A 17,596-nucleotide genomic window follows, 5' to 3' on the forward strand; every position below is an offset into this window, starting at 1 on the left:
CTTAAAAATCTCCCACTCAACATAATGACAGCCAGTATAGCTTAACTTAACCTTTTCTAGTCTGTGTACCACTTTGCCGCCCATTTAAAGTATCTCTAAACCAAAAAATCTATCAGTGGTTTACAAAATTAGGTGAAGGGTTCACAGTTCAGTCCCGGATCATAAATATTGTATGTAGATACGAGTAAATGCATCTGACCAGGTCGATTTCTACCACAAGTTTATGTATAGAGTTAACGATTTTCCCCGTACTTAAACGCTCACTCGAAGTTAAGAAAGGACCCCAATATAAGGCCTGTTTGAGCTCGTATTATGTATAGGACGGGTTTGTTGCGTGAAAATACCAAAGGACCAAATTCGAATGGTGTAGGCTAAATAATCGTTTTATTTTTTTTTGCAGTGCAAATGTATTCTCATGTTCTGCGATGCAATATGACCTCATTTTGAATGCATATCGTAAAATTTTAAAGCCTACTGTAATACTCACACAAAAATATCAATAAACGGCACTTAAGCTGTACTTCAATACTTTACATTGCAGATATTTGAAAAGGTTGAGTTAGATTGCACTTTCCACCTGACTTGGCATGAATATTGTGTGGAAAATTCACTCAGCATTGTAAAGTGAAAATTGTTATGGCTTCAACTCGGCAAACCCATTCGCTATAGCAGAATCAATGAAGCCATTCGAAAAAGAATTTTAAGCAAATAAGAATCCCAAACCGATGGGGGAAAAAAAATTCAAATAATATAAGTGGAAAATTGTTTTTGCTCCTTAGTGTATACCAAATGACGAGAGTGCGAAAATGGTTTTTTTTTTGCTGTATTGACCAAAGTGAAACGCCTCGAAAGAAGAAGAAGCAATAATATGCACATTTTATTTCTCCGGCTTCCAGCAGCGTGTTTGCTTAACGCTGAGAATTTGTAAACTTTGGTCAATATTCTTGAAATTTACACTTTGTATTGGACGCATAGGAGGTAGATGCCAGCTATTATTACTGCTATAAATTGAGACTTGTTGCTGGTTTTACCTCCTCTTTTCAGAATCACCACATTCAGTTCAGAATCAATAACATCTGCATAAATTAGGGTAATCCTTAAAATATCAACCTCTAAATTTTGTATGGAATACATAAACATATATATATACATATATACATAAACATATTCGACGTACAAAAAAAAAAACAATGAATCCACAAAAATTTCATAATTTTTAATAAATTTTCGGAATAACTAATTCATAATATTTTTCGATTGCAGAACTCTTTTTATCTTCAGGAGACTCCCAGTAATAATACATAATTATTTATTTACAATTTTTTTCATAGTAACTTTATTTTAAAGGTCCGCCAAAACCCCCAGAAAATGCCAGAAAATGCAATGGGGGATAAATAATCTTTAGTATTAAAAAATGGTTAAATAAACAATTCGGTATTCTTATTGGAAGTCTCCTAAAGAGAACCGATCTAAAAATATTGGTTTTCAAGAATTGTATACCATTTCTACGAAAAGTTGTTTTCCATATAATATACATGCAAAATTTTAAGCGCCTTGAGCGACTTCTAAATATTTTTTTATTTCAAAATCAAAAATCGGGGTATATTTGTATCGAAAAAGAACAATTCTAAGGGATGACAACATTAAACCTTCGACCTTATTTATTTTGGACCACCTTATTTTTCTTAGATAATATTAATCTGGTGGAAAATAAAATTCAGAGCTTTCGACAGCTCACAAAACTATACTCAACTGCATATGTAACAATGAAATATTAATGCCAATAGGCAGAGATTCCATAACTTTCATTTTTAGAAGAATTGCCCGAGTACTCATTACAGTATTATTTAACAAACATATGTACAAATATCTGCACCAAATTGCTGAGGATTAATTTGTTGCATCGGTTAGCTAGCAAGCGAATTTTAGCCTTTCCTCAAATTTTAAATGCCGCAAAGGGCAAAGGCAAGCCTACGTACCTAATTATTACACATAGCCGAGGTACTTTTATTTGGGATAAAGAAAAAAAACTTTGCCTATTAACTTTTAGGCACTACTGAAATATTCATGAGTTTTGCCAAGCAGTGGCAATGAGCCGGCCAACAAACCAATCGAAAAAAGCCAAAAACTTGAACCAAATACGACTTGGCTAATTTTGCTCTGGTTAGCATTGTGCTTAGGCTGATGATATTAATGTTTTCCACTTTATTGTTTTATTTGATTTTAATTCTGTTAACAGCAAGCAGTTGTTAGTTACGAGTAGATATCTATGTACACACATAAGTGTTATAAAATTGAAACGGCAAATTTCTGCATTTGAATAACTTTCAGATTAGTGAGGTGAATTTAATGATATTTATTTATATATGTTACAAAGACCATTGGGGTATTTTCTTTACTAAATTTTTCATAAATATCACGAATTCGATAAATATATCGATAACCAGTTCTTATATTGACAACTATAGCTATAATGAGTTGAATGTTTATAAACTTATTGATACCTTTCTTAAAATTTTTCTATGGTTATTCCTATAATATATGTGACCTGGTCTACGAAAAGGGAGCTTACGTGGGAAAACTAGTTTTCTGTGAAAAAGCTGTTAAAAGTAAGCAACTCGTTTCGTCAGTTTCTCATTATCTCGTTAATTGTTCTCCGCGCCGGACGTCCAGTAAGTGTTGTTGTTGGTCCAGTAAGTGTTGTTGTTGGTCGGAATATTTTTATAGTTCATCGTGTAAATAAATTATATTTTGACGTATTTTTACTCTTCTTTCTCTACATTTTTAGTACACTTCTAAGCAAGTTAGGATTTTCTGCTTTTCACCACGTGAAAAAGCATCTCATCTTCCATCCGAATCAACCAAAAAGTGAAAATTGATTTTTTGACACCAAAGCCCCCTTTCCGTAGACCAGGTCACATATATCGATAGCTATTTAATAGGAAAAAAACCAAAAATCAATATCAAGCGATGACCGTATCCAGGTAATATGTTTTCCGAGCATTGCCGTTGGAAAAGTAAAACGTTTGAAGGGAATTTTGTGTTCAATTTTATCTGAGAAATGAAAAATGAAATAGAGCTATGAGTAAGAGACATATTCTATGTATGTATATGGGCAAATCTAAAAAACAGGTACTTTTTCAAAAAATAAAAAGTATTTTTTTAATTTGTGGGCACACCTATCTTTTATATATCTGTGGTCATAAGCAATAATCGCCTGAGTCGAAAAACCTGAATTCGAGAACAAATGCTTTAAGGATTTGGATTGTAATGTTATCCTTATGGGGAAACCAAAATATTTTCATCTATAACTTTTTAAATAGCCTATCTAACGAGATGGGAGTTTAACATATACATGAAGTAGCAGTTGCAGAAAACGATAGGCATATATAACTCAATTATTTCTTAAGTCGACTTAGGCAGTTATTGCTTATACCCACAGAATGATTCTATTCGTAATCTCTTTACACACTTTGAGTTACTTGCCGTTTAGTTATTTTTTAAAGCACACTTTAGATATGAAGTGTACACCTAAATATTAAGTGCACATAAAATTTCCAACCAGTATATGATGTGCTTCAAAAGCTATTATGTACATAATTAATTTTTCACCACTTAAAAATTACATGAAAAATTCACATGCTTTTAATGTATATTTTTGAACCAAACCGTCTCAAAAGTTATGCAACAAATTGGTTCAAATTTTTTTTGGGGCTTCAATTATACGTCAATGAATTATATCCAAAAGTAACCAACTTGATATAGTTTACAACAATGAAAATAAAGCTAAATAACACAAAAGTTACCTGTTTTTGTAGATTTCCCCATCTGTGTCGTCTGAAGCGACCGCAACGGAATTTAATTTAAAAGCAGACATGTGAAACAAAAACGATTCGAATGAAAAGAAAAACGCAAATAATTAACATGTTAACACAAGAATACGCCCACAAACATACTGTACATACGTACATTTAAGTTTCACTGAAAAATGCTGGCGACAGTGACATTGTTAGCCGTCAAATATTTTATTTGACGCTATGAAAAATGACACAACTGCCAACTTCGTCGCCGGAAAAATTACTTAATGGTAAATAAAAAGGGATGGGAAGACGCCATGTGTACACGAAGTGAAAGAACAAAGCTTCGTGTAAATATTGGGTTTTATATTCAACTGGGCACTCAGATGTAACATAAATTCCAAACACGTGATCAATAGCTGCTGTGTACGTGCAATGAAATCAAATGAAATGAAATGTGATGAAGCGCCTAAGTGCTTAGAGTTGACGAACTATGAGCAGAATAGAAATAAAAGCTTATAAAAATGCGAGTGCATGACAATATTTAAATGAGATGCCAGCAGTGACAAAATAAAACAGATGAATGAAATGAGCAAATGTAATAGCCGTTATAGATTTAAAGCAAAAATCCTATTTACATATTAATCTTAAGACTAAATGGAGCCACATGAAAAAATCAATGTGATGAGATTGATGTATTGCAATCATGCGGCGCATGGCGACAAATGAATTGTGATTTTTTTCTCTAACATAAAAGAGATGACAGACAAATTTAATTTATCTATTTATTTGGAATAAAATACAATCTATGACAATACATAAAAAAGTGAAAGCCAGAAAGAATGAATTTAATATAATCAAATGAGGCAGTTGCTATAAATTAAAATGAAAAATAAAATCAAATAAACAACTTTTTAATATACCACATTTTTATAAATCGACTAAAAATTAGAAAACAATATATCTCAGTCCCATTGAATTTAATTTTAAAATTTTTGATTTTGAAATTTTAGCAAAAGTCATTATAAACAATTTATGAGATTGAAAACGAAAAACGTGGAGCGCATGAAATACAAAGCATTAGATTTAATTGACAATAGTCAAACATAGTACAAATTTGAGATCGTACAAATTTGAGATCGTTTGTAAGCGGTCGTTATTCATATAACAACAAACATACACCTGCGTTCAACTTAGCAACGAAATTCAAAATGATATTGTTTGCAAATTATGTTTATTTTTTATTTTTAATAATTTTCGTTTAAATATAATTCATTCTGTAAGAGAACCCGCAATAATAACAGTTTCAAAGCTTGCAAAAACTGCAGAAAAATTAATCAAACCTTAAAAAATTGTCATAAAAATTTCCAAATTTTTAATCAGAATATTTAGAAAATTTTCGGGTATGCAGTTCTGTAGCCCATTCAATTGTAGTCGAAGAAAAAGAAAGTCTCAAAACGTTAGAAATTACCGTTGATTTTTTAGATATTTTTTCTGTGGAGGGTGTAGCGGTTTTTTTCATATAAAAAAAATAGTATCATGTGTTATATGGAATATGAATAATGAAAGCTAACAAAATTATCCATGAAACTAATCAAACTTTAACAGGAGAAAAATTTTAAAATAACAGATGAGCAAATGCGCAAAGATTTTTTTTTGTGTATGATATGAGCAGAAAAGCGTGCTACTTAGGTGTACATGGCGTATGAGTAAAATTATTTCTTGCTCATTTTTCATATAAAAAATCTTTGCGCACTTTCATTTGACCACTCCCTTCTTTATTTATCCATCGATTTTCTTTATTAGTAACTTGATTTTTTTTTGCAACAGAACAGGCTTTAACACAAATGAAACAAATTTACACAGAATCTAATATTTTAAAATTTTTCTCCTGTCAAAGTTTGATTTTTTTTTCATTTTTTTCCATTGCATATAGCAAACATTTTGAGTTTTGCAAAAACGATGGGAGTAGAGAAATTCGACAAACATTGGCCAAAGGGTTCTATCCAAACTTAAAATAATATTGCAGGTCAACCAAGCGCTACTTGGTAGCTAAAATGCCATTGTAATTTATATATGCCGGGCATTGAAAATGTTCGAACTAAAAAATCGAATTTCACATCTAATGAAGGAAACTTAAGCTTTTACTTGGATTCAATTAAATGGATGAGAAAAGTGTTTGGCTTCATGCAATGGGATTTTCATATTTTTATTTTGACGTGAAAACGCCCTTGTTAACTTCATACTAAAACTTAAGAAAAAATCATGACTTTGCTGTTACTTAAATCCTACAAGCACTAACTTTGCCATCTTTGTAAATTTGAGAAAATGCAATCTTACTTTTAGATATACTTCACAGTTCTACATCCGAATGCATAAAGCATTGTCGTAGCAAAAAAAAGTGCAATCCTTGTTCAAGCCATCAGTAATTGTGTGCCTCTGAAAGCCATGCCATCAGAGTAATTCAATTTACTGAGAAGTTAGTATAAAAGTGTTTTCAAAATCTGAGCCGCAGATGTTGTGGAGGCAGGCTATTGGTTTTACTTACATGTACATACATATATATATATAATTGGCTATAGTGTAGAATAAAAATATTCGTATCGATAAATTTTCTGTATTTTTTTCATAGTCTATGACAATAGAACAGGCAATGAAATTTACTTCAAATTTAAAAAGATTGCTTACTATATCTAGAGTATGCGCCCGATGGCTAGCTAGCAAGAAAGCTTAAACAATTTACAACAATTTCACAAACTTAAGTCTCTTTATGCCTTTTCATGCAGCTAATTAAAAAATTAATCCAACTTTGCAGTACTCAGTCCCTTATAGCTGCTTGCTTATTCAAGTGCAAGGCTGACTCATTGTGTGCACTTCATAGAATACTTCATGCCGCCTACCTCTCCAATATACTTACATATAATTTCTGTTAATGCATATTTTATGATTGCCATTGTAAGCTATTAAAGTACATACAAATTGAGTGCGCCAATTTCACCGCCTACACAAAACTCTGCTTTTTTAATTCGCCTTTAACTGCTCTATTTCATAGCGAAATAAACGCTGAAGTCACTAGTCGCATGCACTTAATCACTAATTCATTCGCTTTCTAAATCTTAGGTATCCACTTCCTATTGCTTTATACAAAGCATATTCAAACATACTTGTAACTGAATGAAATTGCATATAACCGCATTCATGCGTGTGACGAATTCCATTCCGCGCTTGCACTCTACTCTAATTTTGCTTTGCACAAAACTATACTAAAGCGTTGATTACTTTTTAGCAGCCAGTTGGTAAGTATGGGTGTGGTTTTGTTAGTTGTCGCATTTGCTGCCAATCTTTGCTGACACTCGCACGTGTGTTCGTTCAAGGCTCTTGCAGTTTATGGTATAGACAAGGCTGCATAATAGCCATGGCAGTGACAAAGTCAGGGGTGCAGCTAGCAAAAGAAAATGTTAACCGGTGCACCAAAGAATTGGTAATGGAAGGTAGCAAGGAAGTGTTTATGCGCCTTTTTAAAGGCTTTTAATAATTTGTGCGTAACATAGTATCGAACTGAAGCAAAGGTAACTGACGAGGTAATTTGGAGTCTTGTAAGAAAGTGTGCCACGTAGCGTATGAGTAACTTAAAGTAAAAATGATGTGAAACTAAGTGTGCTACATGGCGTATAAGTAACAATAATTATTTTTTAGATACAATATTTGGTGTAAGTAAGTTTATAGTAAGCTTACAGCAAAAGTGTTATTGGGTTGACACTCATTTTTTAATTACATACAAATATGTATGCATAGATTGGTTTACTTGAATTTCATAGAATCGATCCTATTTATAAAATTCAAATAATTCCAGTATTCGAATAATAGACACACTACCATTATTTGGATAGTTGGAAGCGTGCGGCTATTCGAATTTCATAAACCGGTTAAAAACCGGTTGAAAGAAAACTCTCCGAATATTCGTGTAACCGAATAACCGATTATGCGAATAATTTTAAGAGCCCTAGTACATATGTGGCTGGGGTTCAGTTGCATCCACTGAAGTCGATTAAAAAGTTTTTACTTTTGAAGGCATATATTTTTAAATAAGGTTACAGCTTACATACATATGTATGTTCGTATGTATATAGAAAAATTAGAATAAAAATTAATTGTATATTACAAAATTTTATAATGTAATATTACAACAAATACACTATGCGACAAATGAAAATGCACACCTTTTTCTTATATAATATTCACAACTATTTTCATGAACATTTTTTTTTTTTGCATTAAGTATTTATGAAAAGTTTCACTCTTTATATAAATTTCACAAAGAATCAAACAATTTTCATCAAAATTTTTAACTTTTGCTAGGTTCATGCGGCTAAAAAATCTCGTGAAAAAAGTTAAAAATTTTGATGAAAATTTTTTGAATTTTTGTGAGTTTTATATAAAGTGTGAAACTTGGATTTATATTTTCATATATGTATATTAAATGCAAAAACATTAATGAAAATAATGGTAAATGTTATATTGTAATAAGGTGTACACTTTCTTATACATATATATTAATAATAAAAGAAAATAGTTTTCAAAAAGCTTTGCCATGTAAGGAAAATGTTTTCTAGTTTAAATATTAATTATGTGAAAAAATTATTTCAAATTGCTATAAAATTAAATCTGTACGAGACAACCGGGTCTTTTCCGTACAAAGCGTGGCTACATAGCTGTTAAACTAAATTGAATATACTGATAGATGTTATTATCAAAAAAATATAACTGCGCCGTTGAGATTGAGGCTTTTAGGACGTTTGGCAAATTTGTATTCTACATAAAATCCCATAAAATAAAATCGCTAACAACCACAAACCGAAATTGACCCCAGTTCAAGATTGCTTTGCTCTGCAATCTTCACCAGTAGCCCCAAAAAATGCCAGATATGAGACGAAAGACAACAAACTATTTTTTTTTTTCTTATCGCTATATTTTTTCTATAAATGCTGTGTTGAAATTCTCAAGCGCCTCTCATTTCCCCTTTTCATTTACATACATTCCAATTTCCGTGCGCTACATTTTACAAAATTATTTTTGTTTATGTTTATGATGTTCTAAATTATTTTACTAAGTATTTTTTCACATTCTTACCACCCATATGGCTCCACAATTTTATTACACAAGTACGCTTCAAACTTTATCCAACAAACAATCACAGTCGAATTGCACTTGCATGTGTGCATTAGTTCGGAAATACTATAAGTGTGCTTTCTTAAGAGCATATGCGCACATTTAATAAAATAAAATAGAAGTACAAATGTCACATTTGAAAGCCGCAAATAAGATTTTCGCAAACATTAATAATTTCGCGTATATAGACACATTTCCGAAGCAAGTTCATTGAAATGCGCGCATGATGCGAACTAGCTTTTTAAAAGCACACTGGCGTATTTTTTTTCAAACTCACAACTGCACAAAAATTTGTTGTTTGAATTTAATTTAAAGTCAGCAAAGTGAGAAATAAGTTTCCACATAGTTTTTGTTACTTATTTATTTTACTATTAAAATTTATTTTTGCCCTACAATAGTTGTGGTATTTCAAATGTTATGAGTTTTATGTAAAAATGTTGAAATACTTTGCGCTTTCTTCAAGTCTGTAATTAGCGCAGTGTCTCATATTTAGCATCTTCAACGTCTTGGAAAATTAAATAAAATAAAACCCAAAAAGGCAAAAGCATTTCATTTCGCGCACTTATTTTAACTGCATCGTTTTAGTGAGAGTCAAAGTTTATTCATTGCCGTTTTTTCAGTCGCTTCTCAATTGGCTAATTTATTAAAGGCAGTCACATACAAATAATTAATAGACTTTGCGGTGCAATCGTGCTATTGAGTAATTGCTGCGCAAGCNTTTCATCTGCTAGCTATTGCAATTTGGGAAATAATAAGTTGCAATTTTGAAAGTGCGCACAGAGAAAGTTTTAATAGACTTTGCGGTGCAATCGTGCTATTGAGTAATTGCTGCGCAAGCGAATGCGCTAAAGAAATAATATTGATTTTGGAGGGGATATTGATGTTTGTAGTGATCGGTATCGGTGTATAATAAATATACCGATGAAATTTTCGATAAAGTTTTTCAATAACAAAAGTACTAACATCGATCAATATTTCGATAACGTAACTACAAACTTCATTAAATTATGCAGTTATGAAAAATTTGAAATAGGCTTTGATGTTTCGTGTGATCGTTATGGATAAAAGATAATGATAATGATTGATTAATAAACTGGCAAAAATATCGATACATTTTTGGCGATGAAAATGTACTAGTTTTATAATAAGCAATGTTTAATTACATCGTATTTATACCGACAAATTGTCTAGGATATATGGATGAATGTGTGAAAATATCGAAGATAATGAGTGAGGTGATGAATTGGTGAAGTCATTAACCTGCTTAATTGATTCTGGAGCTTTAGCCATGGTATATTTGACTGGAATAATCTAAAAGAAATGGGCTGCCTAGAATAGATGGTTAGATTTTAAAAATTGTAAATGAACTTTGAACTTAGTTTAACAGAACGGATATTTTTGATACTATAGCAAAATAAAAGGCAGAAGCATACGAAGTAGTATTAAGTAACGCGAATTACCAGCCCGTAGAGGAGTTTGAGAAGTTTAACCCAGGTAAAGATAATACATTTTCAAACGAATGCTTATATTGGCTTCCGAAATGCTACTCTCTGCATTCTTTCCATAAGAATTGTGTGGAAGTGGCGGCTGCTTATGCGTAAAAATTTTATACTAATAAGTTGTGAGGAAATGGTGGTTAATAAGTATATCGATAAGAATAGGTGTAAAATATTTGTAGGTAATTAGCAATAAATGATGATAATTAATTGAACCAAAAAAACTGGGTATATCGGCCCAAGAGAACTGAACGCATTTTTACCTTCCGATAGTACTTAGATACTATCCCTGACTCCCAACTTACGTGTAGGTGCAACGTAGAGGAAAGAGCAAAGAAGGGCCCATCAGACCAACTATTGGCACGCAGCTGTCTTGAAGGTAATTAATAGTGGACGGCGTAATGGAAATTTGGCCGACTTAGATGTCGAAACTGATTACCTCACGTCATCCTGGGATTTTAGTTTTAAGATTCCCATACGCTTTCCAACTCGGAAAGGTGGCCTCCAGTCGGTAAAAGTTGGTGTTTTCATTTACCCCGATGGCTCAAAGATGGAAAAGGAGTTGGCTCGGATCTGTACTCCAAGTCTACGAATTTTGCACTTCTAACTTTATTATCTTAAGAAATAAAATTAATTAAAAGGGCATTTTATGTACCTATTCATCTTTGTGAAGCAAAAACCTTTGAATTTTTTTAAATTGCACAGAATTTTCTCTTTCATTTGGTACCCATATTATTATTCTAAATTGCAGTGAACGTTTTAAATAATTTCTGTGTGTACTAGTGTCAACCTGAGATAAATACTTCTTCTCTTCATATAACCGATCGCAATCGCTTTCTGGCTCTTTATTTATCTATTACTACAGCTGCCTAATTTACATTAGCGCTTCACACTTCGCTTCTCTTTATAATCTATTTGGCACTAGATTCCTTTCCGGTCCGTTTGTGTACCGATGTACATGTCTGATATCAAATGAAGTACATCCGTTCGACCAGACTTTGCTATAAGCGATTTTCATTTGATATTGCCTGATAAATGAGATGTTCTTCGTCATGGAGCCAGAAAGCCCTCATCTTTCTAAGCCTGACAGCTGATTCAGGGCTCATGTAAAACAAGGGTTAAAAGCAAAATGGGTAAAAGATTTTCATGACATAATTTTGCGACCACGTCAAATAGAGAAAATCATACCAAGAGGAAAAGGTATGTCTCTAGATATACATAAATCCATCGGCAGTGTTATTGTTCGTTGCAGAGCTGAGTCACTTGTTCCTTACCTCGGGTGGGGGGTAACAAGTAATTCTGAGCAATGCTTGAACTACAAATTCTCTTATTCTAAAATTCTCTACCCCTTTCCACTGGTGGGGGGAAGTAGAGTCTAATCAAATAAGAGGTTAGTACTTTCAATATTAAAAGTTTTACCCCTTACCGCTGATGGGGGAAGTAAAACCTTAATAAAGAAAGAAGAATAAAAGTTATTAAATGCTTTACCCCTTACCGCTGGTGGGGGGAAGTAAAGCATACAAAATAAATTATAGAAGAAGATGAAGAGTGTTATTGAGAGTCTTTACGATTCTGATCTGTTTATTAAATATTTTCCTTTTATATACAAATTCTAATTCTATTTTCCTTAACTAATTGTAAATACATATGTATGTGTGTGTGTGTGTGTATGTACATGTTGTTTTGGTATGTACTATTTACACACAACCGCTTTGGTCTTATCATAATTTTAATTATAATGCTTGCATTTGCGGCGGCTATATGTAGACATGCATATAATATCAATTCATTTTCTAATGCATGTACATATGTATGGGTGTATGCATTTGTATGCGCGAACATTAGATTAAAAGAGATCAACGCATTGATATCTTATTTCGGTTGTATACAAAATATTGACAGTTAAATGTGTTACAATTAATGGGTTTTTGTTGATTTCTCATGTTTATGTATTTTACTTTTCTTCTATTCGAAAGTGGACTGTATTTTCTGTGTGTCAATAAGTATTATTGTAAGTATATGTTTTTTATGTTCAGTTTTATTACCCTGGCAGATGTATGTATGTATGCATACATGTTCAAAGATGTTTGAACAGTTATCAAAAGCTTACTCGATATTTTTAAGTTTTCTGGATTTGACATTTTATTACACATTTAGTTAATTAATTTATTTTTATATCAAAATGATTAAACAAGGCACTTCACCTATACCGGCCAACTTTATTATTCTGTTTATTTCTATTTATAATGAAATAATGTTACTGCTGTAAGGATTCTCAAAGTACATATATGTATATATACCAAATAAATACACCTATGCAACATCTGCTAAAAGTTGTCAAATTACTGATTGATTTATTCGTCAAAGCGTGCCCTAATCTACCTTCTACCTACAGCAGTAGCAACTACAACTCCTACGCATGCAAATGTGCATACCTCTTACTCCCACTATATACGTCCTCCTACTCATTTACAATTTAATAGCAACCATAAGTAACATATCTGCATGTCATAAGATCTCTAATACATTTGTGGCCAAATAAAATCATTATTCCATTACAGCTAATGACAACGCTAAATATTCAATGATGCATCAGGTTATAGCAGAGCAAGCAATTTTGCCAACCGAACGAATGCTTACCGCCAGCCATAACCAACTTTTTTCTTATCCTACTGCGCTTTGCTTGCCAACTGTAATTTTTATTGGCTGATATATATTGTATCAGAGGCAGTTCTTGTGCATGGGCATATATGTAATATTTCTATATTGGCAGTAAGCTAACTTCTCAATGTGTAAGCATTCCGAAATCAAAGCGAGACAGTCTAGTACCGTTTTTGTCAATGTATTGTGTACTTGAGTGCCGTTTTTGTATATGTGTTGTGTACATGTTTATTTATAAACGTATGTGTTCCTTTTCTTTCGTACGTGTTTATTGATATATCTGTACTGTAGTGTTTTCGGACGGTACTAGCTCTTACTGCCAATATAGGAGTATTACATATATGTGCATGGGCATTTTTTATCTTGATAAAAGGATTTTTAAGATGACTATTTTTGCAGGATTTAATCACTTAAAAAATTTAGAAAATTTACGTACATAATAAAAAATATTTTAATAGAAAACAGCTCAATTTTCGCTTTTATATTAAAATATCAATAATGTTGCCGCCACGAAGTTATCGTGCAAGTGAAAATGTAGCTGTCAAAGTACCAAATTGCTGGCAATATTTATCAAGATAAAAACGCTCTGATAATTATTGCTTGCCAAGAGCAATATGCGGTCTCTATTGGCAAGATAAAAACTTTTACCTGTGGAGACACCAAGTTACAGCTCACAGGCAACAATTTCAAATATGTTTACATATACATGCACTCATATGCACATACATATATGCAGGTAACATAACATATGAAGCTGCTTGTGAGCTGTTAATATTTTAAACCTTTATCGCTGTACAGCTTCGATGCTGCTTCCCCCAGAGCAGCAATAAATCAAAGCATTCAATACGACTGCAAGTCAAAAAAAAAACATTTACTTGCACATGCATAGGTACATATATATGTAAATATGTACATATGTATGTTTTATCAAGGTAACTTTCGTAGCCTTCCCTAAATTCAAATTGTGGTCGCTATTTTCCGCAAATGTGAGTTCTGCAAACCTACTTGTACTGGGAAGGTGACGGTAAGTGTGTGAGCGGCTATTCGGCTGGTATCATTAGTGAGATTGATGAGCTCATGTTGCCTTGTAACTAGCTGCGCAATGCATAGCCAAGGGATGTATTTGTGGTAAGAGAATGACAGCAGAACAGGAAATGTTTCACTTAAATTGAGACAAAGTTCCCCATTGGGAATGTACGTAGGAGCACGGGAAGTACACTAAGAAAATTTGTGAACAGAAGAAGGAATTTTCAAACAAAGTTCTTATCCATACATATAATGAAATTGTAACAGGCCGATGTCTGTGCATTATAGATATTAAAGAAAAATTGATATAAGGGTCTTTATTAGAACGACAGAAGCCAAATCAACAGTTTTTTTTTTTTAATTTTTGTCTGCCTGTATGTTGGTACACGCATCACTCGAAAACTACTAGCTGGAATTGATTGCAGTTTTCACCGATGTATTTCTAGAGGTCTAAGTTAGAATATAGAGAATAAATAAATTGGACCATTGTCACCTGTTTGAGAATTACAGTTTAAGTAAATTGATACGATAAAGTAAATATTGCAATATGGCTGCCAAAAGAAAGAGGTTTAAAAAGGCTTACATCCGAAAATATTTTTGTTGAAGGTTGCTACCTGTTTGAAAAATTATTAAATTATTAATTAAATCGATAAAATGAATGGCATAGGTATTACGAAACGGGTATCAAAGAGCAAAAAAATAGTGTAAGTCACTGTAAACAATTTGATTTAAGCAAAACATTTGCAAACATGTTTACATATTATCGCTGTGACTAAGTGTGCAGATGTGCTTGCTAATATTTTTTAGGTTCCAAAGGATCCTAGATTCAATTGCCGACGAGGGCAATAAAAACATTCGTTTTATTTTTCCGAACTATGAAAAAGCAAAAAAAGAAAAAAAACCGACCCCGCACCACCAAACAGCTAAATTTTATGTAGTGCTATTTCTTCCCGTTCATGTAATATACGGTCTAAATATGAACCATATCAGACCATAAACACGGGGTTTCCAAATATCTCGACTCCTGCGCCACCTAGAGGATTAATTCACCTTGCACTGACATCGGGTTCGGAGCTAAATAAGTTTGAAGTGTTCAAGTCTTTGGCTAATCGGGGAGTTGGTTCAAAATTGATTACAAGAATTGATTACACACAAGCGAAACGTAATAAAAGCTTGTAACAACACGATATGATTAATTTTTTTTTCTCAGTGTAGTAGTACGAAACTGTATACTACCACACACAAACCCAATCACACTTCCTTTCAAATAGTTTTAATTTAATTTATTTATCTTTGCAGATTAAATGTTTGTTTTGCAACTTTTTGATTGATATTCTTGCACAATAAGAGATTGGGGATGAAAAACCTAAATAAAAAGGATTTAATATCTAAATATGCAGGTAAGTGCAGCATATGCTACGTACATATGTACAAAACGAAAAGTACAAAAAATACAATTTTATTAAACCATTTGAGAATAAAACGTGGTACAAATAATGTCTCTAAAAAACATTTGATATTTTATACATATTAGGAAATGAGCCTGGGAAAAAATAAATCTGCCAAGTTGTAATGCTTGAATTAAAGCTTTAAAAGTTCAGCTAATAACATTTCTCTTCACTTCCTTTTCAAAATTTCGCATTAAACGGTACTAGAAAAACAAGACTAATTGAATTTGCGGTGCAACACTTTTCAAATTGATTGCCAATAAAAACGAAAACCAAAACGAAAAACTGCAAAATAAGTAACACAAATCAAAAGTCACGCAAAGGTAAATGCAGGAGTGCCACCTACATATAAACACCAATAAGCAAATAACAAAAAAGAAATGATAAAACACGAAGAAAATCGTGAAAATAAAAGGTTTCCAGAAACAATGCAGCAGTGAAAATTGCTACAAACAATGTCATTGTTACAGCGCAAATTGTTAAATGAAAGACAGCTTGTTGCTGCCAATGTTAACGCTAGTTTCTGCTTTACACATAGAAATGGTTATAAATATATATATGTACTCATATGTACATATGTACATATGTGTGTGTGTTCTTGGCTCTAAAACAATGGCGAGCGAATAGCAATTTACAAGAATAAAACAGCACATACATACATACATATGTTTGTATGCATTTTTGTGTTCCTGTGCTATAAGAAATTCAATGGCGATTGCATTGTCGAAATCTACTACTGTTTCCACGAATATTCGACTCAGCTGACACCAATTTAGTTCATTTATTGCATTACTAAAATTTTCAATTCGATTTTGTTGCTACCATGTTTTTATCATGGTTGCTACTATTTATTGCCACAAATTCGCTTTTGTTGCATTTGAAAATAGAAATAAATCGAAATTAGTTTGGAAAATTGTACGCTTGCAAAGGGAGACCTGCTTTATTGTCTTATTTTTCTATGTAAAATGCTGTAATTTATTTTTATACGTTCGCACTCGAATAATAAATTTACCAATTGGCTACTCTTGCACAGACTAAAAGCCATCCCCAATTAATTAGAGTTTGCGGAAGTTTTTACTCAAAAATACTAAATTAATTTTAAATTTTGTTTGGTGTTAAACATCTTCGATTTCGGTGGCGTAAAATTTTAACAGCATTAGGTGTGAACGCATGCATTAAATGAGGAAGTTTATCCGTAAAGTATAGGTCAACGCCTGCTTATCTCTATATTTTTTTCAGGAGGATTTTAAATGACAACTAATAAATGTTTAATCGTAGCCTATGGATATGCTAATATGTATGAGTATCTTTTCGAACACTAAATTAATAATAATATCGATATATGTGAAAATTTATAAAAATGTCGTTAAATTTATCGATAACAATATCGATAGTTATAAAGTATCGGTATGCATCATTATTTACATCAGTAAAAAAGTTTCAAAACGTGTACGTATGTACAAATATGAAAAGTAAATTATTTAAAATGTCGATAAGACATTTCCTTACAATGCGACTAGACATTTCCTTACAACTAACCTCCCTGGATTAACCCTTTCGGTACATCTTTTTAGATTCAGGCTTTAAAAATCCAGTTTTTTTATTAAATGATCCTTAATATATTATATAATAACATTCAATTTAATTTTTTCCCAAAATGCGATTCTAAAGTGTTTTTGGAATGATGGCATATGGCATCATTTGTCCTAACTGGTGTAAAAAATATGCAAAGATTTTTTAATATGGTATATTATTTTATTCAAATCAAATTAAATAACACCACAAAAATTTTATAAAATAAGTTGGAACATGCATAGATTTAATAATTGATGCCATATGGCATCATACACGTTTAAAAATATACCACGCGATTATTAGCACTTTTTATACCGAGCGCACTTGTGCACAAGGGTATATTAATTTTGTTCACATAACGGTTGTTTGTAACAGCCAAAACGAATCGAGATAGATATAGACAAATGTATACATAAATGATCAG

General features: G+C 32.1%; 1 protein-coding gene across 1 annotated transcript in view; it reads left to right on the plus strand.

Annotated features, from left to right (window-relative positions):
- Positions 1-17,596, plus strand: part of LOC108358245 (uncharacterized protein DDB_G0271670) — a 99,588-nt gene that overhangs the window by 69,989 nt on the left and 12,003 nt on the right. Inside the window, exon 3 of the mRNA XM_017609466.1 lies at positions 15,449-15,549. Coding sequence (XP_017464955.1) covers positions 15,544-15,549 — 6 coding nt within the window. The 5' untranslated portion in view covers positions 15,449-15,543. The remainder of the gene's footprint in view (positions 1-15,448; positions 15,550-17,596) is intronic.

Source organism: Rhagoletis zephyria, unplaced genomic scaffold (genome assembly GCF_001687245.7).
Source record: "Rhagoletis zephyria isolate East Lansing unplaced genomic scaffold, Rhagoletis_zephyria_1.1 Rzeph_scaffold_00225, whole genome shotgun sequence".
Classification (NCBI taxonomy): Eukaryota; Metazoa; Arthropoda; class Insecta; order Diptera; family Tephritidae; genus Rhagoletis; species Rhagoletis zephyria.